This window comes from Cetorhinus maximus, chromosome 17 (genome assembly GCF_964194155.1).
Source record: "Cetorhinus maximus chromosome 17, sCetMax3.hap1.1, whole genome shotgun sequence".
NCBI classification, from domain to species: domain Eukaryota; kingdom Metazoa; phylum Chordata; class Chondrichthyes; order Lamniformes; family Cetorhinidae; genus Cetorhinus; species Cetorhinus maximus.
Genome location: NC_135895.1, coordinates 81,511,272 through 81,534,455, shown reverse-complemented (window position 1 = coordinate 81,534,455; position 23,184 = coordinate 81,511,272). Strand labels below are relative to the sequence as shown.

General features: G+C 40.8%; 2 protein-coding genes across 6 annotated transcripts in view; one reads left to right on the top strand and one right to left on the bottom strand.

Moving 5' to 3' along the window:
- The first annotated feature begins 43 nt into the window (after positions 1 to 43).
- On the top strand, positions 44 to 13,753 carry cenpl (centromere protein L). Of its 2 annotated transcripts, none has more exons than XM_078561516.1 (5): positions 44 to 340; positions 2,004 to 2,172; positions 5,847 to 6,092; positions 8,767 to 9,303; positions 12,123 to 13,753. In XM_078561516.1, the coding sequence occupies exons 2-5, from the start codon at positions 2,011 to 2,013 to the stop codon at positions 12,222 to 12,224; spliced, it is 1,047 nt and encodes a 348-aa protein (XP_078417642.1). In that variant the 5' UTR covers positions 44 to 340; positions 2,004 to 2,010; the 3' UTR covers positions 12,225 to 13,753. The 2 variants fall into 2 exon arrangements, with proteins under 2 accessions (XP_078417642.1, XP_078417643.1); XM_078561517.1 differs by lacking the exon at positions 44 to 340 and adding an exon at positions 442 to 532 and having other exon boundaries at positions 12,123 to 12,914.
- Positions 13,754 to 14,920: 1,167 nt separating this feature from the next.
- Positions 14,921 to 23,184, bottom strand: part of klhl20 (kelch-like family member 20) — an 86,373-nt gene continuing 78,109 nt past the window's right edge. For 2 of the 4 annotated variants that reach the window (XM_078561513.1, XM_078561515.1), the window contains 2 exons: positions 22,173 to 22,279; positions 14,921 to 18,326 (listed from right to left, as the gene is read on the bottom strand). In XM_078561513.1, coding sequence (XP_078417639.1) covers positions 18,242 to 18,326; positions 22,173 to 22,279 — 192 coding nt within the window. In that variant the 3' untranslated portion in view covers positions 14,921 to 18,241. Of the gene's footprint in view, positions 18,327 to 22,172; positions 22,280 to 23,184 lie in introns of those variants that run through there. The other 2 variants (XR_013579338.1, XR_013579339.1) reach the window with 1 other exon arrangement.

Here is a 23,184-nt window from a genome sequence, read left to right as displayed (position 1 = left end):
TTCGATTCTTTGGGTCTGTCGACAGTCAGCGCGGTGCAGGACGGGAGACTGATTTAAACCGGGCGGGAAACAGGCGGCGGAAATCCAGCCGAAAGCTTTTCACTGGGGGGAGAAACCCCCCACAGCTGAGCAGCTCAGGGATTGGGGCGATAACCCCTTGCAGAGCAGCCCCGGGAATCGGCGAAAATCCTTCACCCCGCGGAGCGGGAACCGGGGAGAGTCTCCCCCCCCCCACCCCAGTGGAGCGGCCCCGGGAACCGGACAAGCCTCTCCCCTCTTCCCCGGAGCCTCTGGATGGCGGGTTTCTGATATTTAATCACCAGAGGGCACCGGGTAACCGGTGAGTCTCTGCATCAAGAGCCGGATTAAGAGGAGGTTCATTCAGCCGAGTGTCACTGGAAGGCCGAGCATCAGATCATCTGTGTGAGAGAGAGAGAGAGTCAATCACCATCTCTACTGATAGAGCAAAACAACTGTGAAGCTGGCTACCGTTTTGAAGCGGATAGTATAGATGCGTTTAAAGCGAGGCTAAGTTAATACATGAGGGCGAAAAGAATAAAAGGATATGCTGATGGTGCGATGACGGGAGGTGGCTTGTGCGGAGCATGAACATTGACACGGGCCTTCCCCAGGGATCAGTTTTAGGATCACTGCTCTTTTTCATATATATTGACTTGGATTTGGGTCTACAGGACATCATTTCAAAGTTTGAGGTCATGAATCTTGGAAATGTGGTAAACAGTAAGGAGAGCAGTAACAGAGCTCAAGAACATAGACTGAGCAGGCACGTAACATGTAATTTAATACAGAGAAGTATGAAGTGATTTATTTTGGTAGGGAGAATATGACTGATCTTGGCCTTCTAAATTGCAAGAAATCTATGCTGAGCTTTTATAAAGCACTAGTTAGTTCCGTTGGAGGACTGTGTTCAATTCTGGACATCTGTCCTAAAATGTGATGCCAAGAGTTTAGGGACGGTGCAGAGGAAGCTTACTAAAATGATACCAAGGAGAAGGACTTCAGTTATGTGGAGCCACTGAAGAAACTAGGATTGTTCTCCTTAGAGCAGAGAAGTTTGGATAGATGAAAGATTTTCAGTGCTGTGGGGAAAGATCAGGGGAGTGAGACAAGTTGTATAGCTCTTCTAGAGCCTGCAGAGGCAAGATTGACTGGATGGCCACCTTCTGTACTGTATCATTCTCTGATTAATGATGATGAAAGCAAGCTCAAAGAGGTGAGCTAGAAGGACAAATGAAAGGGAGGGGCCAAGACAGCTGAAGGCTTGATTGCCAGTGGTTGGGTAAAGATCGGGAAGATGATCATGAGGCATGGAAGGTTCTGGGAGGTGAAAGTTGCTCTGTTGGGGAGGTAACAGATCTAGGGAGGGGTCAAACCATGGAAGCATTTGAGTACATGGATGAGAATTTTAAATTCCGGCCATTGGTATTCCGGGAGCCAATGTAGGTCATCGAGCACAGGAGTGATGAGCAAGTGGGACTTGGGTACTGTACTAGTGTAATGTGAGTCATTGCATGCAAAGTTAGTGGTCTTCACAATTGTATTTCCATAAGTTGTCATGAAGTTGCCTTCAGGGTCTTGGCCTTTACTGATGCTCTTATCAATTTTATTGCATTAATGCTGGGTGCGATGCACTTTGCTTCTGTAAATGTTTGTTTTTATAATGCTCCAGCGAGTAAGAGTTTGGTTCCATTCACCTTGTGACAGTGAACCAAATTCCACTCTCATGTTTTGTGATGAGAAGCTGAGTAAATGCTAAGTAAAATCTTCTCTGGAGTTTAGAAGAATGAGAGGTGATTTTGTTAAAATGTACAAGATTTTGAAGGAGCTTGACCGGGTAGACATAGAGATGTTTGTCCCTGACTGGGGAAATTTATTTATTAAGTGATGAGATTTAGTAAGCAGTTCTGGTCTTGGGATTTTACTGGCTCCAAAATAATGTATAAAATTATCTGTTTCACGTTGGTTGTTTTTTTTTGTTCCAGGTTTAACATGGAGCACTTGACTCCTGCTGCCAAGGCAGGAATGGCACGCCTGGGTGTGTGTTTTGCTAATGCAGGCGCCTCTCCAGTGGTTCTGAGGACAGTGCAGAGGCACACACCATTTCGCCAGACTTCAGCTAGACGGAAGATTCCTAGAACGGACTTGCCAGTAGTCAGTAAAACTAGCAACCTTGATTTTTCACTATAAGCAGAACATTTGCAGTTCTATCCTGGGTGGTGTGGGTTTGAGTGTGATGTCTGGCGAGAGAAAAAAAACAACCTTTTAATTTTACGCTTGAGAGTTAAAGAATTATACAGAAATCAGAGTGTGGAAATAGGCCATTTGGCCCAACCAGCCCATGTTGGTATAGATGTTCTCCACACATTGTAGTCCTAATCCTATGTGTTAGTCCTGTTCCCATATCTATTTATATGTTCTTCCTCCTCCCTCACCCCCCGCCCCCCCAATTGTTCTAACCTCTTAAAAGACATGATCTCTCCTTCGTTCACTAACATCTAGGCATTCCAAAGGCGCACAACTCTGTTTGTGTGTATGTTCTGCTTTCTTCTAAATTTGTGCATTTAATGTTATATGCATTTTCCCTTATTCTAGATCTCTCAAACAATGGAAATTGTCTTTTTTGATCAACTTTCTCCCATCCCTTCATAAATATCAACACCCCTGTAGCAAATGACCTAGCATATCCTGGTCACTTATAACCTCTGTCCTTACTAACCTACATTGGTTCCTAATCATCATTGTGCTTAAATTTCATTATTAACTTGTTCCTCCCCCACTCTGTAACCTTTTCTTGCCCTACAAATGGTTCAATTTTGAAGAGGCTTCAGGAACAGAGGGTTCACATAGACAAGCCTTTAAAGCTGATGGGGCAAGTTAAGAAGACTATTTTTAAAAAGAAAGCATACTGGATCCTTGGCTTCATAAATTGAGACACAGTACAAAAGCAAGGGTTTAATGCTGAACCCTTAAAGATCACTGGTTAGGCCTCAGCTGGGGCATTGTGTTCAATCTGGGCACCAAACATCTTGGACAGTGAAAAGTGGATGCAGTAGAATGATAAAGAAGATGGGATTGCTCTCCTTAGAACAGAGAAGGTTAAGAGGTTTAATAGAGGTGTTAAAAATTGAAGAGTTTTAATAGAGTAGATAGGGAAAAACTGTTTCTACTGGAGGGAGGGTCAGAAACCAGAAGATACAGATTTAAGATAATTGACAAAAGAACCAGAGGGGAGATGAGAAGAACTCTTTTTTTATTTGGTGAATTGTGATCTGGAATGTGCTGCCTGAATGGATGGTGCAAGCTGATCCAATAGTGACTTTCAAAAGGGAATTGGATAGTTATAATTTGAAAGGGAAATATTTGCTGTGAAAGAGTGGGGGAGTGGCACAGGAACATGTATCGATTTCTGTCTTGAACATGCTCAATGATTGCACTTCCACAGCCCTCTGAGGTAGAGATAGTTCTTTCAAAGAGCTGGCATGATGAATAGCCTTCATCTGTGCTCTGATTCGATGAACGAGCTGATTCCCATTCCAAACTCCCCATTCTTATGACTTTGGCCTTAGTTGCATCCCTCTCACTATTAACACCTGTGCTTTCAGCCACCAGAGACACTTGCCATCCATAAACCTCTAGCCTCCAAATCCCATTATGTTCCCTTTAAGATTTCTCTCTGCTTCTCCTCCCCCTGCCTGTGCCACCACCTGACCCCAAGTCCACATCTCTCTCTCACACACAAAGCCATCTCTGACTATTGCTCATACCTCACGATCTCTCTTTTTGATTTGGTGTCCTTCATTTAATTATACTTCTTAAGCATCCTGGGACTTTTTTTCTATAATAAAGATGCTATATAAATACAATTATTGGATTTCACCATTCTTGGATCAATATATTGTGAATGTTATGTTGCAATCCTACTAATTTAATCATTTTAGCAACAATATGACTCTTTTGGAAGGGGTCTCAGTTGGAGAGAATGCAGAAGTCAACAAGCACAAGGTTTTACAGTATTGTAGGTGATAATCAGGCAGGTTTTACAGTAATTGGTGATAATCAGGCTTTTTTAACCCTATTTTTTTCAGCTGTGCCTAATTTGCTCTAGTAAATGTGATGTGTATGGCTCCTTTAGAATCATCTTGCTGTTTTATTGATGAAATACTTTTGAAGTTATTTCTGAACTGCAGTTGTGCACTGGGGATGATGGTGTTGCTATTATTTCTCAAGTGACCTTAACTTTCGACCTACCAATACAGTTACTGACTCACTTGGTTCCATTCTTATCTATCCATTCATAACCATTGGAAAGTGTGCCATGGCTTCTCTTCCTGCTCCTGAACTGTTAACTTTGCCCACCAAGGATCTACTCTTCGCTCTCCTATTTCTCGTCTATATGCTGCCTCAGCAACATTATCCAGAAATACAATGTCAGGTTCCACGTGTAAGCTGACGAAATACAGCTCTACCTCACCAGCAGCTCTCAACCCTTCCACTGTCTGTAAAGTGTCAGACTGCTTGTCCAACATCCAGTATTGATGAGCAGAAATTTCCTTCAACTAAATATTTGTAAGACCAAAACTTACTTTAGGACCCTGTCATAATTACCAAGCCACTGGTTCTATCCCTCTTCCTGGCAACTGAGGCTGAACCAGATTGTTCGCAGCCTTGGTGTCTTATTTAGGGGGAGACGGTGGCATTGTCACTGGATGATTAACCCAGGGGACCCATGTTCGAATCCCACCACAGCAGATGGTGGAATTTGAATTCAATAAAGATTTGGAATTAAAAGTCTGATAATGAAACCATTGTAGATTGTTGTAAAAACCCATCTGGTTCATTAATGTCCTTTAGGGAAGGAAATATGCCATCCTTACGTGGTTTGGCCTTCATGTAACTCCAGTCCCACAACAATGTTGGTTGACTCTTAAATGCCCTCTGGATGAGGGCAGTTAGGGATGGGCAATAAATGCTGGACTAGTCGGCAATGCCCACATCCCATGAACAAATATTTTTAAAAATTTGACCCCGAGATGAGCTTCCTACCACACCTGTACACTATCACTAAGTCTACTTATTTCTACCTCCATAACATCACCTGACTCTGCTCCACCTTGGCTCATCTGCTGAAAATCTCATCCAAGTCTTTGTTACTCTATACTTGACTATTTTAACACATTCCTGACCAGCCTCCCATCTTCTATCCCCCATAAACTGGAGGTCTTCCAGAACTCTACTGCCATGCCCTAACATGCACTAAGTCCCATTCATCATCACTCTTTGTTTGCTGGCTCATGGTTAAGGAACTCCTGGTTTTTAAATCCCCCCATGGCCTCACCCCCTTCCTATCTCTACTCTCCTTTAGTCCTGCAATCTTCCCCCCACCCCCCATATCTGCACTCCTCCAATTCTGCCTCTTGAGCATCCCAGTTTTTAATTGATCCCCCATTGGTGACCGTACCTTCAGCTGTCTTGGCTCTAGAATTTCCTCTCTTAGCCTCTCCATTTCATTACCTCTCTTTTATCCTTTAAAATACTGTTCAAAACCAACCTCTGACAAAGCTTTTTGTATTCTCCCCAAATATTCTCATAGCTTGGTGTCAAATTTTGTTTGCTAATGTTCCTATAATGTGTCTTGAGATGTTTTACTATACTAAGAATGCTATATAAATGCAGGTTATATTTGTCAACTCAAGTCTTCACATTTACAACTGATGTCACCAAATATTTCAAGAGGTTAACTGTCCAATGATGGACCAACATATTGCACCAGTCAAGGTTCTTGTGTGCATTGAAGGAAAAACTCTTATCCATTGTCCTTTTTGCAGGAGAATGCAGAGCAGATTGCAGTGTTGCTGCAGAAACAATGGCGTCTGTATCACGTAACTCCTCTGTACAGATTCTCCTACACCATGCTGAAGAAATACTCAAACGAGCTGTCGGTCTTCATCGCTACTGAGAAGAAAAAGGGGATGGCAATTGAAGTGGGAATTGAGCTTGCAAGTAAGGCTAAATTCTCCATGCTTGCAGGCCTCCGAGCTACTGAGAGTGATCCAGAGGCTGTCTTCATACAGGTGATTCTGTGATTCTGAGGTTAGATTGTAAGACAGTTTAAATAGCAATAGATCTTGAATCTTTTAGGCTCTCTTGAACTTTTACCGAGAAGGATTCCTGAATACAGTAAAATGTATACCTTGTGTAAATGTTATTTTTGTTATATTTCACCTAAAATTTGACTGACTTGGGATGTTCATACTTCTAAAAGAAAGTGTGTGCACTATTTTTCCTAATTCACTGGACTCCAAATTTATTCCTACTCATTCACCTTCCATTCTGAAATGGCATGAAAGCTTCAAGGGCACGTTCTAATGACTCAAATTGTATTTCCTGCACCTGCTATAAATTGTGCTGATATTTTTTGTACTGTTTGCCATCTTAAGTTTATGTATGACTCAATCTTTGCCATAGTGAAGATTTGAAAACAATTGTATGTCATAGCCATATTTTTACCGTATGTAGCCCAATTATTTGGAAATAGAACTTTTTGTGTTGGAATCTAAATTCCTGAATTGTGGGGTTCATGTGAGGGTGTGAAGTTCTATCTGCTTTTTATTTCTTTGCCATTCTCCTTAAGACAATGAATTGCTTCACCAGCAGATCCTACTATTCTCCTTTGGCATTCACAGTATTCCTTGCGAGCGTTATTGGCCACTCTAAATAATAAAGGAGCAGTACAAAAAATACTTTCCCCTCTTTTTTGTATTTTGGAATCTTGCGTGCAAGCAAACCTGTTCACCTGTCAAGCAAAAGCAATATCCAAGCATATTGGTGTGCTGTGTTACTGGGTGGTGGGCTGCAGGTGCCCATTTATCTTATCCACGTGGGTCCTTTCCCAGTTAAAGCCAGGCTGCTGAGGAAGAACCTGATCCACAGGAAAATAAATTAAAATGTCAACTAGTGCTATTCTTGTGCAACTGATATGAGCTTTGTCAAAAGTACAATAAACTAGGGACAAAAGTTTCCTTTATATACTCTGACCAGTACATTAGTGGGCAAGAGGGGAAGAAAATAGGGGATATTACAAACACCCTCCGTATTAGTCAAATGAGAAGTCTACAGCAGGTACTCATGATTGAATTACTGTATAATTTTTGTGGGGGTTGGGGGGGGTTAAAATCAAAATTGATTTGTTTTCTGCTTGCACTTATGTCAGCTTTTGTCTTGGCATAGACCCTTTTTGCCTCCTGCTGGCCAGCTCCAATATGTCATGAATAGGGAACATCCTAGGAAAACTCCTCGGAAACCAACGGGAGCTTTGACTACTTTTTAATTATTTGTTCATGGGATGCGGGCGTTGCTGGCAAGACCAGCTTTTGTTCCCCACCCCTATTTGCCCTGGAGAGCAGTTAAGAATCAACCACATTGCTGTGGGTCCGGAGTCATGTGTAGTCCAGACCAGGTAAGGATGCCAGATTTCCTTCCCTAAAGGACATTGGTGAACAAGATGGTTTTTACAACAATCGATGGTAGTCTCATGGTTACCATCACTGAGATTGGTTTTCAGTTCCAGATTTTTTTTAATGTTAATTAATTGAATTTAAATTTCACCAGTTGCCACTCAGCTGTAGAGCAATTTCCAGCACCTGCTCAAACCACAATGCACCTCCTCTATAAGAGGGGCAAGTTAGTTTCAACTGCTTGTAGCCGCTCATGATTTTGGGCCCCTTGCTGAGGCATGCAGCCGCTCAAAAGTGCACTTAACATTGGTGCAAGCTGCAATCATGTTCATTTCCAGTCAGCATTAAGTTGGCATGCTGTCTGAGTTGGAAGCAATGGGCATGGGTTAATTCTGCATCACGATCCCTGCGCTCATTCTTGGGGGCTATTGAATTTGGTTCCCAATCAGGAAAGTTAGTGATTTGTATTCGGTTTGGGAAGGGGGAAATGTCCTGTCAGTTTTAGTAACTTTAAAATGGCAGTGTTGCATGTTACCACATCATATTCTGTGAAGGAGGTGGGATGCTGGCCTGAGTTTTGTGGATCATACCTGTGGTTGCTCACATGCAGTGATGAAAATGTTAAATCCTTTTCAAATATTATATGTTACTTTACCTGCTAGAATCTGCCACCATTGCTAAGCTTTAGAGTCATAGTTATACAGCACAGAAACAGGCCCTTCGGCCCATTGTGTCTGTGCTGGCCATCAAGCATCTATTTATTCTAATCCCATTTCCCAGCACTTGGCCTGTAGCCCTGTATGCTATGGTGTTTCAAGTGCTCAAGTTCAAATACTTCTTAAATGTTGTGAGGAATGTTTGTTTCCCATGTGGGCAAAAAAACTCCTCCTTGCTTCCCCTCTACAAAGTAACACCCTAAATAGATTCGTGGGTGATACCCATAAAATGATTTACTTTTTTCACTACACACCCTTCTCTGCAGCTCATCGGGTAGGCATACATGGTATGGGACTGTACTATAGTCTTCACTCGAGGAAGGTCCCAGGTTAATCCTTGCCTTTGCTGTGTTAGCTGGTCTCTGCTCGGGTGACAGTGGAGTATGATTATTGGCTTCTGCACCCCTGAGGGACAGAAGGTGATTCAGTTACATTGGATTCCACTGGCAGCTGGACATGTCTATTTGAACTAACCATTAAAGCTTTTGGAGCCTTGTAAACATTACCTTCAGTAGAAGGGTGGGATAAATTAGTATTGAGACTTGGGGTAAAAATTACTTTCTGCTTTTTCACAGATAACGGCAAAGACTCCAGTCCATCAGGCAGTTGATGAGAAAGTGGTCTGGTCTGGGTGGATGTGCTGTGTCGACGGAGACTTGGGCTTCCTGGAGTCTCTCCCAGTGGAGTTTATCTGTCTACCTTTGCTTTTTGCCAATGGCCCTGAAACAGTTACAACCATGGTGGGGGAATGGTTGCAGAAAACATTTGACTGCTACATCAGTGCCTTCCCCATCAGTTCGGAGAACCTGACCTGGATGGCTGCCATGTGGGCCAATTGTTTCTCAGACTCTGTCCATCGTGTGATGGAGCTGGAGTGGTCTGTGCCCCCTGTGCAACTGACCATTTCACTGAGTATTCACCCAGAGGACGCTAAAGCACTATGGGACAGCATTCACGGAGATGAGGACGAAATCACCATTGAGGAGGTGGAGCTGTTCATGAGCAGCCTTCATTCACATTTCTACAGGCATTTTGGGGTGCGACTTGCAGCTACACAGCTGGTAAAGGTGTCAACAGCTGTAGCCTCTGCTCATTGCGATGGAAAATTAAAGGTGAGAAACTGATGCCCATTTTTGGATTCCAATAGATGGTGATTTCTGCAGTACTAATTCTGCATTAAAAGTGCTGTGCAGAGAATATTCAGTATAGTGTTCTCTATCCCCCTTACCAATGTTATTGAATACATTGAAAGCTGAGATAGATAGATGTTAGTCTCTCATGGAATCAAAGGATATGGGGAGTGGGCAAGAAAAGTGAAGGCCACTGATCAACCATTATCGTATTGAATGGTGGAGCAGGCTCAAGAGGCTGTGGTCAACTCCTCCTGTTTCTCCTTGTGTTCTTATGTCCCCAAACTCCCCCTGCCCTCCCACTACCCCTGCAACTACAATTTCAGGAAGAAGAATTCAGTATCATCCTGTTTTGTTTCTGTTAATATTCCTCCCATGGTAAATCTGTCATTTCGAACCTAAACTCACTAAAGAGTCAATGGTGCAGCCTCTTTCAAGATTAGCGGCATGGGTTTCTCTGAAAATCAACTTTCAAAAGGTCAAGCAAACTAGATGGTTGAGTACTACTGCTTCCTCGCATGGATTACTCTATGGAGACAGGATCAGATATAGCTATGTCATAGGAGTATTTGTCATAAATGAAGGTGGGGAAATCCGATAATTGAAAAATCCTTACCAACAAACTGATCTTTTTTAAAGAACATTGATTTGAGGAGGTGGTTAGAGGAGAGAAACATTTTACTTGGGTCTTTTCCCCTTCAGATTAAATAGAAGTCTGCTGACATATGCAACTGCTTTGTACATTCAGGGAACAGTCTGTAGCTGAATTTGCATGTAAACAAATGAGGTTTGTATATTTCCCTCTCCACTGTTACTGTATTTAAATTTGAAGAAACTACTGCAAACAATGTCATACTACATAATCTGAAATTGTCCAGTTTAAGGCCACAGTAACTTCAGAAGGTCCAGTAATCCCTCAATGCTTTGCAAATTCCACTGCTATTGGCTGTTAAGAAAAAAGAGTAAATTAAGTTATTTTGTTTTGTTCCCTGTTTGAGGGAAACACCTCACCTTAGCTCAATCCTTTTGCTCTTTCTCCCCCACCTCTAATATGGTGCCAGGTGTTGATGCACTAACTCATCAGCATCCAATAATACTACATGTTCTGAGCGTGGAGAATGTCCAAGAGTAATCCAGTTATTGGCTACTGAAACAGAAGTGAAAACTCAGCAGTACAGAATTGCCGTCACTGTGCATCTATGCTGATTGTTGCAGAAACTCGAAACCTAGTAGTGTGTGAATTACCCGTTCATTTTGGTTGCCTTTGGCTTCAGTCACTTTTTATGCGCGAGTAACACAGGGTTTTTTTTTGTTGCATTAACTAGTCCACTTCAGAAATGGGAGATAACTCATTTCAATTAGTTCAGATTTTTTTCTGTTGAAGATGCTATGAAATAGCACAATTTGTATTTTGGGTACACCAGGGTCAGCAGCAATGCTTTTCTAGTCCACCAGGTCTTTATTATTTAGTTGAAAAAGTGCCTCTGACTTTTAATTCTGTTTTTCCTGGCATTTTGTTCCTTCTGCATAGATTTTTTCAAATTTTTCTGTGGGTCATTTACGCAATGTTTGTGTAAATTTACATTTATCAGAACTTCTGAAGAAATATAAGACTTAGGATTAGGCCATTTGACCCTCTGAGCCTGCTCTGTTGTTTGATAAGATCATGGCTGATCTGGTTATGGTCTCAACTCCACTTTCCTGTCTTGTCTGAACCAAGTATGCTGATTATCTCCTTTTCATAACTTTATCCTGTATTTGTATACTGTCCAGTCATTCCTTTGTTGGCCCAAAGAGAATCCTAGCTTATTTAAAGCTTCCCTCGCCTCTGCATTGCAGCTGGAGTGACTGTCTGGACAGCTACTGGCGGTATGGCTGTCCTTAGTCAAACATAAAACTGGTTGTGTGCTATTTTTGAATATCTACAACTGCATCTTTGTACTGTTGTAAGAGTCAATATGTTCCCCACTCCCTCCAATTTTACTGTTTTGTAGAATGACCATTATATTGGAACATGTTATTAATATAAGCAGTTACTATCCGTCTATATTTTTATTATTCGTTCATGGGATGTGAGCATGGCTGGCAAGGCCAGCATTTATTGCCCATCCCTAAATGCCCTTAAGCAGGTGTTGGTACGCCACCTACAACTGAGTGGTTTTCAGAGGGCAGTTAAGAGTCAAACATACTGCCTGTGTCTGAAGTCAAATGTAGGCCTGCCCAGGTAAGAACAGATTTCCTACCCTGAAGGATGTTAGTGAACCAGATGGACTTTTATGACAATCTGGTAGTTTCATGAACATTATTAATGAAACTAGCATTTTATTCCAGATTTATTGTTTAATCAAATTTAAATTCCTCCAGCTGCCATGGTGGGATTTGAACTCCTGTCTGTGGAGCATAGTCTGAGCTTCTGGAATACTAGTCCAACAACACTGTTACTATCTCCCCTAATGGTGTCATGACTTTGTTCTCATTGCTTCTGTGAAGTATGAGTGTGTGAAGCTTTACGTAGTCATCCCTTGCCAATCCAATTATTTTGATGAGTGAACTTGTTTCATAGCAAATAGGATTTTTGCTTTCATTTGTCTCTTGTTTGCTGCTATAAAGGAACTAGTTGCAAAGTAGAATTATGTCACTAAGATTGGATAAGCAGTGGTGTGGGAAGGATGAAATGGAAGAGAGACACTTAGTTCTGAGCTTGATTCAAAGTGTAAACCTGAAGAGTGCACTGTTACTTGTCTAAATTGAGATTTATTCATGTCTACTGTGGTGTTAGTTATTCTTTGTCTTTCTGACAGCTGTTCAACAGCAAGCATATAGACCATGTGCTGCCATTCCTAACAGAGCTGGCTTTTCATCAGATACAGTACCAACCACGCCTCTGCAACAGTATGGATTAAAATTCACTGGATCACAAACTTTTGAGTTTTCCTTGGAGCCCAAAGAGAAGGGGTGACATTATTCCTGCTCTGAAAACAACCAGTTATTAGGCTGAATCACGGATTGTTGGATGTACAGGAGGGAAAAAAATGGATGGGACTTAAGAGCTGCCAGAAACAAACTTTTCTGCTGACTTGACTGCTTCCTATGCCACCAAATGAAATTTTATCTGTGCTGCTATAACCAGACTCTCAGCCTCTGACTGTTTTAATAGATGTGAACTGAATGGACCATATCCTATTTTTTTAATAGTATTGCACAAACTCTTCAACTTCCTGCTTTCATACCTCTGTCAAGGCTTGCAATAATAGTTTGTGCTCAACGAATTTTACTCTTTGGAATATTATCCCATTTTTTGTACCACCTTGTAAGCATCAAAAGGTAAAATTACTAATTTGTTTTAAAAACAAATGTACTTAATCTAACCCACTAGGAACTTGTGTTCATACAGATGGTCATCCTCATGTTGTTGAGCAAAACAACCTAGAGAAATCTATTATCTTATCTGAAGATGTTAGTGACCTTTAATAAAGTATTAGAACCTAAATTAAACAGTGAATTTACTGTATAGAAGTGAGTAAAGAACTTGGTGTCCTTGCATATGATGTGTAAATTATCTCAGTACATGAGAAATAAAGTTTGTAGACAGTACAAAAGTTGGCCATTTGGTTGATAATGAAGATAGTTGTAGACTACAGGAAGATATCAATGGACTAGTTAGGTGGGCAGAACAGTGGTAGAATTCAGTCTGGAGAAATGTGGAGAAAGCTAACAAAGCAAAGGAAGGCATAATAAATGGTATAGAACAATAGAAGGATCTTGAAGTGCATGAACACAGATCCCTGAAGGTGTAGCTAAAGTGTTCAAGAAGGCATATGGGATATTTGCCTTTATTAGCCAAGGCATAGAATGAGAGAGAAGTTATGCTGGAACTGTATAAAACATAAGTTAGGCCACAGCTGGAGTAGTGTGTGCAGTTCTATGAAAGATGTAACTCTACTAGAGGGTACAGTGGAGACTTAGGCTGTTGACTGGAGAAGTTTAGTTATGAGGAAAGATTGGATAGGATGGGGTTGTTCTCTTTGGAACAGGGAAGGCTGAGGGGAGACCTTGTTGAAGTGTATAAAATTGAGGGGTCTAGATGGAGAGGGATGGAAGGCTTTAGTTCCCTTAGTTAAGGAGTCTATAAGCAGGAGTATGGATTTAGGGTAAGAGGGGAATTTTTTTGAGGGGCATGTGGTGAGGATCTGGAACTCTCTGCCTGGAAGGTTGGTAGAGGCAGAAACCCTCATAGCATGTAAAAAAGTACTTGGATATGCACTTGAAGTGCTGTAACAGAATTATCGACCATGAGCTGGGAAGTGGAATGAGGCTGGATGGCTGCACATCAGTCAGTGAGGAAATAAGGCTGAGTGGCTAGCCTCATATGTTGTAAATATCTATGATTCCACATGTATGATTAATTCACATTATTCAATAAACCCATGACAACACTGCTTCCCCCTGTGCTCATGAGACATTTTATAACTAAACCAAACTTTAAAGATAATAAAAACAGAAAATGCTGGAAAAACTCAACCAGTCCGGCAGCAGCTGTGGAGAGAGAAACAGAGTTGATGTTTCTTCAGAGCTCTAAAGAAGTCATACAGATTTGAAACATTAACACTGTTTCTCCACAGATGCTGCCAGACCTGCTGAGTTTTCCCAGCATTTTCAGATTTCCAGCATCTGCAGTATCTTGCTTTCATTTTCGCTTTAAACTTTAAAGATGTTTCATTTAGGAAAGAATTGTTTTACATTGTGTGCAATTAATTTACCTTCAAAGAAGCATCTGGCAGTACAAGACAACAATCACCTAGCGTAACATCGTAAACAAAACTTCTACCTTTAAGTTGGGGAAAGTGCACGTGAGTTAATCATTTCTCATCCACTAAAGTTTTAAAAAAGCACCTGAAAGGATCGCTCTTGTAGGTAAAACAAGGAAAGTGGCAAAATTAGCTAACTTAATTAACTAACTTAATATTTTTTCTTATTTATACTTTACTGATGTTTTTAAAAAACTTAACACCATGTGTTTAGAACTATGCACCCTGCTTTTACCTCTAAATTTGGGTTTTAAAAAAAAATAAAATTAGCTGTGAACAAGTGTGCTTTTTGGATTACTTTCTTCAGCAAAACAATTCTTGCAGGTTAAAAGTAAAAATTTAAATTGTGAACTAGATGTCTTCAAGCAACATACTACACCAAGTTGGCGAGCACATATCAGCTGCATTTCCAGCATGATTTATTTTGATGATGCTGCCCAATGTAATAAGCAGTGGAGTGCTATACCAAAACTGCAATATGGTCAGATTAAGGAGCAGAGTGAACAAATAGAAATTGAGCTGTGCCACGATTGGCTGCTGTAGTAAGTAATTCATGTGTACTTTGTACATAGATTGAAACAAGGGAGTGTAGAAAACACTTGCCAAAAAACATTGGTAAATAACATCCTTTGTAAAAGAAATAATGTACAAAGTTACGTGGTGCAACAATTTATTAAAGGGCTGCATTTGAGAGGCATTCCCCTCAAGAACTTCAGTTGTGAATTCATAACATCTGGCCTACTGATTGCTGAAAATGAGTTGTAATAGAAGCAAGCAGAACTGAAGATTAATTATATTTTAAAAATTTATTTACCTAAATTCGGTGCCAGACAGACTTCAGTACAAAAGCTTTATTGATCACCTTGTCGCCTGTGTTGGAATATCTGCTGCAACTATCATCCATTATACTTTGTTTTTGAATAAAACATCTTAGTGGTGACTTTAAATTATATATTTATTAAACAAAAATGTAATCAAAGAATACAGAAGGGAATTATTTTGCCACAAACTACCCTAGATGGAGAATCGTCATTGTCAGTTATGGCTCAGTTGGTAGTATTCTTGCTCGAGTCTGGCAATTCTAAGATGAAGTGCCATTCGTGGACTTGACTTGAGCACAATCTCAGCTGACGCTCCGATGCTGCAGTGGAGAAGTGCTGTCTTTCAGAGGAGATGCTAACCCAAGGTAAAAGATCACATGACATCATTGTGAAGAAAAGCAGATGAATTCTCCAGTGTCATAAATTTCTCAACGTTAACTCTGTTTCTCTCCACAGATGCTGCCAGACCTGAGTTTTTCCAGTACTTGGTTTTTATTTCAGATTTAAAGCATCTGCACTATTTTGCTTTTATTTATTTGAGTTCGGCAGTGTTCTGGCCAATATTTATCCCTCAAACAACATCACTAAAGCAGCTTATCTGGTCATTATTGCATTGCTGTTTGTGGGAGCTTGCTGTACAGGAATATGCTTCAAAAATACTTACTTGGCTGTAAAGCACTTTGGGACATCTTAAGGTCCTGAAAGGCATGATATAAAAGCATGTTTTTCTTTCCCCCAGAGTCCATAAATTATTTTAAAATGAGAATATTAAAGAACATAGAAAACAGGAAAGAGGGATTAGAGTGGATAGCTTAGGAGAAAAAGACAATTGATGCAGCGAAAGGCTAATTTCTGTGTCGTTGTAACATTGTGCAACTTAAACAATGGGCTGGATAGAGAAAATTTGATGGAGAAGAAACAAGACAGATTTCTTCCAGATCAATTCACAAAGTATTTCCAGTACCAGATTCATTAAACTATTTTTATCATATACAATAAAAGGGATATAATATTGGTTATTTAAAATCAAAACCAAACACCTAAACACAAAGGCTTTTACTGACATTTGGATAATTTATCGGAGTGCTCATTTTTCACAGAAAAAAGATGATACAGTAATTATTAAACAAATGAATAAATACTGAGGGGATTTTCAACCAATGGGAAACATTAAATGTGGACGTGAGGGTGTTCTACACAAAACACCTACAAATTTATTCTATAATTATTCAGTGTTATAAATGAAATGTTATATAGTCAAAAATGTATAGACTGGTGTAGAACAATGCAACTGCAAATGGTTTAAATTCTAGCCTACATCATTGGAATTATAAGTACCCTCCAAGAGGAGGATGCAATTGAGTACTTTGCAGTGGTAGAATGACATTCCATTTTCAGATGGGTAAATCTGCAAACCTACTCCACACAACAGACTTCATGCAAACCATTCAGCAATATTCTTCACTTAACACCAAGAGGGGGGAAAAATATCAAACTCATTCAGCCCATTCCTTAGGTACAGAATTGTCTATATAATAGTCGCTGCTCTTCAAAAAGTATTCAATTGTGTGAAGCACTTTGAGAACTTCTCAATGCAATAAGTGCAATTATCAATTATATCTGCATTTATACTGGGTGTGGAGCTCCACTCTTTCTAATTGGAGCAGGGCAGCAAAACAAAAGTGGGAATCTAAAACAGATATTACGTTCTGCTCTAACCTCTGCTGCACCCAATGAAGTTAGGAGAGATCATCTGTGAACCTCTGCAAGAATTCTACTCTCATAAATGCTGAATAAAATGAAACATCTAAGGCCACCTAAACCACTGAAGATATGTGCATCTTTACAAACTTAAATAATGCCCTGCCCAATATCAGTGTTCCTATCACTGCAAAGTAAAATATCACAGCTAAGGTCAATTCAATGATCAAATGTCAAAACTGCCTTTCTTCTCTTACCATAATAGTCACTCAATAGGGTCTTCATCAATTAAAATAATACCCAGATGTATCCTCTTTCAGTTGGAGGTAACCTTCTATTTGAAATATGGAGTCTGCAACAAAGGTCGTTCAGCTCATGCCTTAAGTGAACTGTTACCACCCATCACAGTCACAAAGGCAAGCAATGGATTCTTTTGAAAAATTCTCGTGTTACTACTGAACTTTAGTCAAAAGCTTTGAAAATGCTCTGTACCAATCAAGTTACAAAATTAACTACACATCAACTGGCAGCAAGGAGGCTATGGACCAATTATTTTTTTATTTTCATTTTAAGCGAAGAACCAAGAGAAACCTGGTAAGAGAAAATACTGCTCAAGATCAACTTTTCTTCAGTCAAGTCAGAATTGACCTTGAAGGGGGCACGCTTATCATGAGAAAGTCTTTTCCAAACATTTCTTCTTTGGCTTCTAGCAGAAAGAGCCATGCACCATATTTAGTCACAACAGCTTCATGCTCAAGTGACATGATGTACATAACACTGTGCATCTGTAATTGGAGGGAAAAAAGGTTTGCTGTACACTTTCTCATGAAAAGCGCCCTTAAAGAAGGTTCCAGTTCTGTAATATTTCGGGGAATACAAGACTCTGTATTTCTCCTGCTATATATCCTGAATAGAGAAAACTACATTCACTGTACTGAACACATAGATTATCAACATCAGAAAAAAAGTACATTGCAGTAGCTATGTGTGGTTTTAGTACACAGTTCTCCAATGGGGAACAAATGATGAGTTTTCATTTGATCTAGCTTAATGTTCACGATAAACAGTTTCCTTTTTAAGCTGTAAAATGTGGAATTATGAATTGTTCAGTTTGATAGCAACTGTAGATTTGCACATGGTTTCTACACATGTGCTGGTCACTCAGCTCTGAAGGGTATTCCACCACGCTGTAGACCAATGCTTCTTTTCACTTCAGTTTTTAAATTCCTCAAAAGGTGAAACCTAAAAAGTCGATTCCATCTCTAATGTTCAAGTTAGAGTGTGTAACTCTTCCGCACTTCCAGTTTAACCGATGAGGCGCTGCCAGCGGGTTTCGATAAGAAAGCTTTCCCCACACACAAAACTTATATAGGCACCAATATATAATATCCTTACAACTATTCACCAGACCTGCCTAGAAGTCTAGTTTTTCCACAGACCATGTATTGCACAGAGCCGTCTTCAGGTTAGTTAACGGAGAACAGATCTCCTCTTTTGACTGATAAGCAGCCGGATTCCACCAAATTTTAAAATGTTCTTTCCCAAACAATTACAGCATCCAAGAGCAGCAAAGATTCCAGAGTTTACCAGTTACCATATATGAGATTCGCAGTGCGTCATTTTGATCACACCAACTCCACCGCCCAGTCTGCGATAGTTCATACCTCCATATAATCTGTTTTTGGAGTGAAGGAGTGAAAGAAGGGGAATGGAAAGAAAAAGGAAACAATATGAACCACCTCCAACTTCTGCAAGCCTTTGTCAAGCACATAAACTAGTTTACCCATTAGAGATGCATAATAGTGCACATAGAAAATTACTACTATATGTCAAATCAGTACACATGATTATATTCAATAAGAGCATATTAAGGCCATGGACCACAGATTAACTCATATTCTGTATGCAATTAGATCATGTCTGGCCACTAATTTGTACCTGCACCAATACATAAAACCACCAAAAGTAAAGTTTCCATATTTTTATGCTGAAATTCCCCTTCAATATACGACCTCAACAGCTTAGTACTTATATATATCATCATATCGCCCTGAGTTTGATCCTCAATTGGCTGAACTCAGGTAAGTAGTAGTAATTACTTGAGGTGGGGGGGTGAGGGAGTTAAGGGAGAGAAAAAAAATACAATTATTAGTATATCCCTGGGTTGGTTGGGTGGGGAGCAGGGTGGACAAGAGAGAAATTACACAGGACTTCCATTCCAAAGTGCCTAGTGGAATCATAGAATGGTTAAAGCACAGAAAGAGGCCATTGGGCCCAACAAGCACATGCCAGCTCTCTGCAAAAAGAATTCAGCTAGTCGTACTTCTTTGCCCTTTCCCTATGGCTCTACAATTTTTTTCCATCAGATGTCTATTATGGAAAGCCACAATTGAATCTGCCTCCACCACGGTCTGAAGCAGTGCATTCCAGATTGTAATCACTTGCTGCATACATGTTTTTCTTCATGTCGCCATTAGTTCTTCTGCCAATCAGTTTAAAACAGTGTACTCGGGTTCTCAACTTTCCTGCCGACGGGAACAGTTTCTCTCTATCTACTCTGTCCAGACCTCCATAATTCTAAATACCTTTATCAAATCTCTCAACCTGCTCTGCTCTAGGAAGAATAACCCTAGTTTCTCCGGTCTATCCATGTAACTGAAGTCCCACGTCTTTGGAACCATTCTCAACAATCTTTCCTATACCCTCTCTAAAGCCTTTACATCCTTCCCAAAGTGTGGTGCCCAGAATTGGTTGCCAGACTTCAGCTGAAGCCGAGCTAGTAGTTAATAAAGGTTTATTATAACTTCTGAAGAAGAATCATATGGACTCAAAATGTTAACTCTGCTTCTCTCTCCACAGATGCTTCCAGACTCACTGAGTTTTTCCAGCATTTTTTGTTTTTATTTCTGATTTCCAGCATCCGCAGTATTTTGTTTTCATTTATTATAACTTCCTTGCTTTTGTACTCTCTGCCTCTATTTATAAAGCTCAGTATCCCATATGCTTTTTAACCAGTTCTTTTTAACCTCGGTTAAGGAAGACATGACAGAGGAACTGTTTATGAAAGTGGCATCATCAGAACAGATGCGACGGAGGCGAAGGAACTGAGAGAATGGGATGGAGTCCTTACAGGAAGCGAGGTGTGTGGAGCTGTAGTCGAGGTAGCTGTGGGAGTCGGTAGGCTTGTAATGAATATTGGTGGACAGTCTATCACCAGAAATTGAGACAGAGAGGTCAAGGAAGGGAAAGGAAGTGTCAGAGATGGACCATGTGAAAATGATGGAGGGGTGGAAATTGGAAGCAAAATTAATAAAATTTTTCCAGATCCAGATGAGAGCATGAAGCAGCACCGACGTAATCATTGATGTACCGGAGAAAGAGTTGTGGGAGGGGGCTGGAGTAGGACTGGAACAAGGAATGTTCCACATACCCCATAAAGAGACAGGCATAACTGGGACCATGCGGGTACCCATAGCCACACCTTTTATTTGCAGAAAGTGAGAGGAGTTTAAAGAGAAATTGTTCAGTGTGAGAACAAGTTCAGTCAGACGGAGGAGAGTAGTGGTGGATGGGGATTGTTCGGGCCTCTGTTCGAGGAAGAAGCGGAGAGCCATCAGGCCATCCCGGTGGGGGATGGAGGTGTAAAGGGATTGGACGTCCATGGTGAAGAGGAGGCGGTTGGGGCCAGGGAACTGGAAATTGTTGATATGATGTAGGGTGTCAGAGGAATCACGGATGTAGGTGGGAAGGGACTGGACAAGGGGAGAGAGAATGGAGTCAAGATAGCAAGAAATGAGTTCCGTGGAGCAGGAACAGGCTGACACAATCGGTCTGCCGGGACAGTCCTGTTTGTGGATTTTGGGTAGGAAGTAGAAGCGTGCCGTCCGAGCTTGGGAGACTATGAGCTTGGAAGCTGTGGCAGGAAGATCTCCAGAGCAGATGAGGTCAGTAACAGTCCTGGAAACAATGGCTTGATGTTCAGTGGTGGGGTCATGGTCCAGGGGGAGGTAGGAGGAAGTGTCTGCGAGTTGACGCTCAGCCTCTGCGAGGTAGTACGGTGTAGGATTTTGGTCACCTTATTTAAGGAGGGTCATACTTGCATCAAAAGCAGTTCAGAGGAGGTTTACTAAGCTGATTCCTGGGATGAGGGGTTGTCTTATGAGGAAAGGTTAAGCAGGTTGGGTCTATAATCATTGGAGTTTAGGAGAATGAGAGATGATCTTATTGAAACATGTAAGATTGTGACAAGGTAGATTCTGAGAGGATGATTCCCCTCGTAAGGGAATCTAATACTAGGGGACGCAGTTTAAAAACAAAGTGTCTCCTATTTAAGACGGAGATGAGGAGGAATTTCTTATCTGAGGATTGTTCGTATTTGGAATTCTCTTCCCCAGTGGGCAGTGGAGGCTGAGTCACTGAATACATTCAAGGCTGAGTTAGACAGATTTTTGAATGACAAGAGAGTCAAGGGTTTTGGGAGACAGTCAGGAGTGTGGAGTTAAGGCTACAATCAGGTCAGCCTATTTTCTATGTTCTTCTGATGCCCCTCATTTTCAAATAGTCTGTCAATTTCATCGACTAGTACAGCTCAGGCGGTGGCCATTCAGCTCATTAGGTCTGTGCTGATTCTTTTAAAGAGCAATCTGGTTATTTCCACTCCTCAACTCTTTCCTCGTATCCCTGCAATATTTTCTTCTAGTATTTATCCAATTCTCTTTTGACTCTTTAAACCGTATCCACCAACCTATCAGGCAGTGTATTCCAAATCCTAACCACTGGTTGCATATAAGTTTTTCCTCATGTTGTCTCTGGTTCTTTTACTAATCACCTTAAATCTGTGCCCTTCAGCCATTGGAAATAATACCCCCTTATTTACTCTATCTAGACTGTTCATGATTTACAAACACCTCTATCAAATCACCTTTTAGCCTTCTCAGGTGTAAGGAGAACAACCACAACTTCTCCAGTCTATCCACTTAACTGTAATCCCTCAGCTCCATTATCCAACTAAATCTCTGCTGTACCCTCTCCAAAGTCATTTTTCCTAAAGTCTGATGCCCAGAATTGGATACAATACTGGGGGCTGAACCAGTGTTTGATACAGGTTCAGCATAACTTCCTGTGTTTGTACCCTATGCCTCTATTTAAAAAAACAGGATTTCATTTCCTTTGCTAACCTGTGCTGTCACCTCCAAAGATTTTAACATGTAAAAGGAGCACTTTGGGTTAGGTATCTAAGAGTTCTGCCAACTGTTAGCTACTGGAAGATGCACAATAGAGCCTTACGAACATATCAAATTTTCTATTCCATTAGACACCTTCTACAGTGAAATCCAGAGACTGGAAAGAGGTTTGTGCGGAAGGAGGAAGGAGGAAGTGTACGGGCTAGAAACAAATCTGTGTCTTAACACTCTTCTACAATCCACACTAACGATCCAATGCATTATCAATGCAACAATCTACACTGAAAGCAGGTTCTGGGTTGCAAACCTGTTTATACAAGAAATCCATCAGTGCTCACCTCCATGTGTTTGCATCTGGATCATAAACTTCAATAGTTTTTAAGTAGGTAGTGCCATCAAAGCCACCCACTGCCATCAGCTGCCCATTAACAACTGCAAGGCCGACCTGCAAGAGAGAGAATAAATGATATGTAAGGTGTACAAATGTTGTTCCTTTATACATAAACAGCAGCTCCATTGATGTAATGTAGGGACAGTAGGTCATAGAAACATAGAAAATAGGAGAAGTAGGTCATTTGGCCCTTTGAGCCTGCTCCGCCTTTCAATATGATCACGGCTGATCCTCTATCTCAACACCATACTCCTGCTCTCTAAAGACCAGAAATCAATCTATTTCCTTCTTAAATATATTCAGTGACTTGGCTTCCACAGCCTTCTGTTGTAGAAAATTCCACAGGTTCACCACCCTCTGAGTGAAGAAGTTTCTCCTCATCTCAGTTCTAAATGGTCTACTCCAAATCCTGAGATTGTGACCCATTGTTCTAGACACCCCAGCTAGAGCAAACATTATTCCTGCTTCCAGTCTGTCCAGCCCTGTCAGAATTTTAGATGTTTCAATGAGATCCCCTCTCATTCTTCTAAACTCCAGTGAATGCAGGCCTAGTTAACCTAATCTCCAATACTCCAGGTGTGATCTCACCAAGGCCCTGTACTGTTGCAGTAAGACATCCTTGCTCCTATACTCAAGTTCTCTCACAATGAAGGCTAACATATCATTTGCCTTCTTAACTGCTTGCTGCACTTGCATGCTTGCTTTCAGTAATTGGTGTACAAGGATACCCAGGTCCCTTTATACATCAACATTTCCCAATCTATCACCATTTATATAATACTTTGCCATTCTGTTTTTCCAACCAAAGTGGATAACTTCGCATTTATCCATGTTATATTTCATCTGCCATGTATTTGCTCACTCACTCAATCTGTCTAAATCACTTTGAAGTCTCTTAACATCCTCCTCATCACTCACATTCCCACCAAGTTTCATGTCAGCAGCAAACTTGGAAATAT

Excerpts from the sequence above, each read along its gene's own strand:
- cenpl (XM_078561516.1), top strand. The coding sequence starts at position 2,011 with ATGGAGCACTTGACTCCTGCTGCCAAGGCAGGAATGGCACGCCTGGGT. Across the intron at positions 2,173-5,846 it reads CTAGAACGGACTTGCCAGTA|GAGAATGCAGAGCAGATTGC; the intron begins GTCAGTAAAACT and ends TCCTTTTTGCAG. Across the intron at positions 9,304-12,122 it reads ATTGCGATGGAAAATTAAAG|CTGTTCAACAGCAAGCATAT; the intron begins GTGAGAAACTGA and ends TCTTTCTGACAG.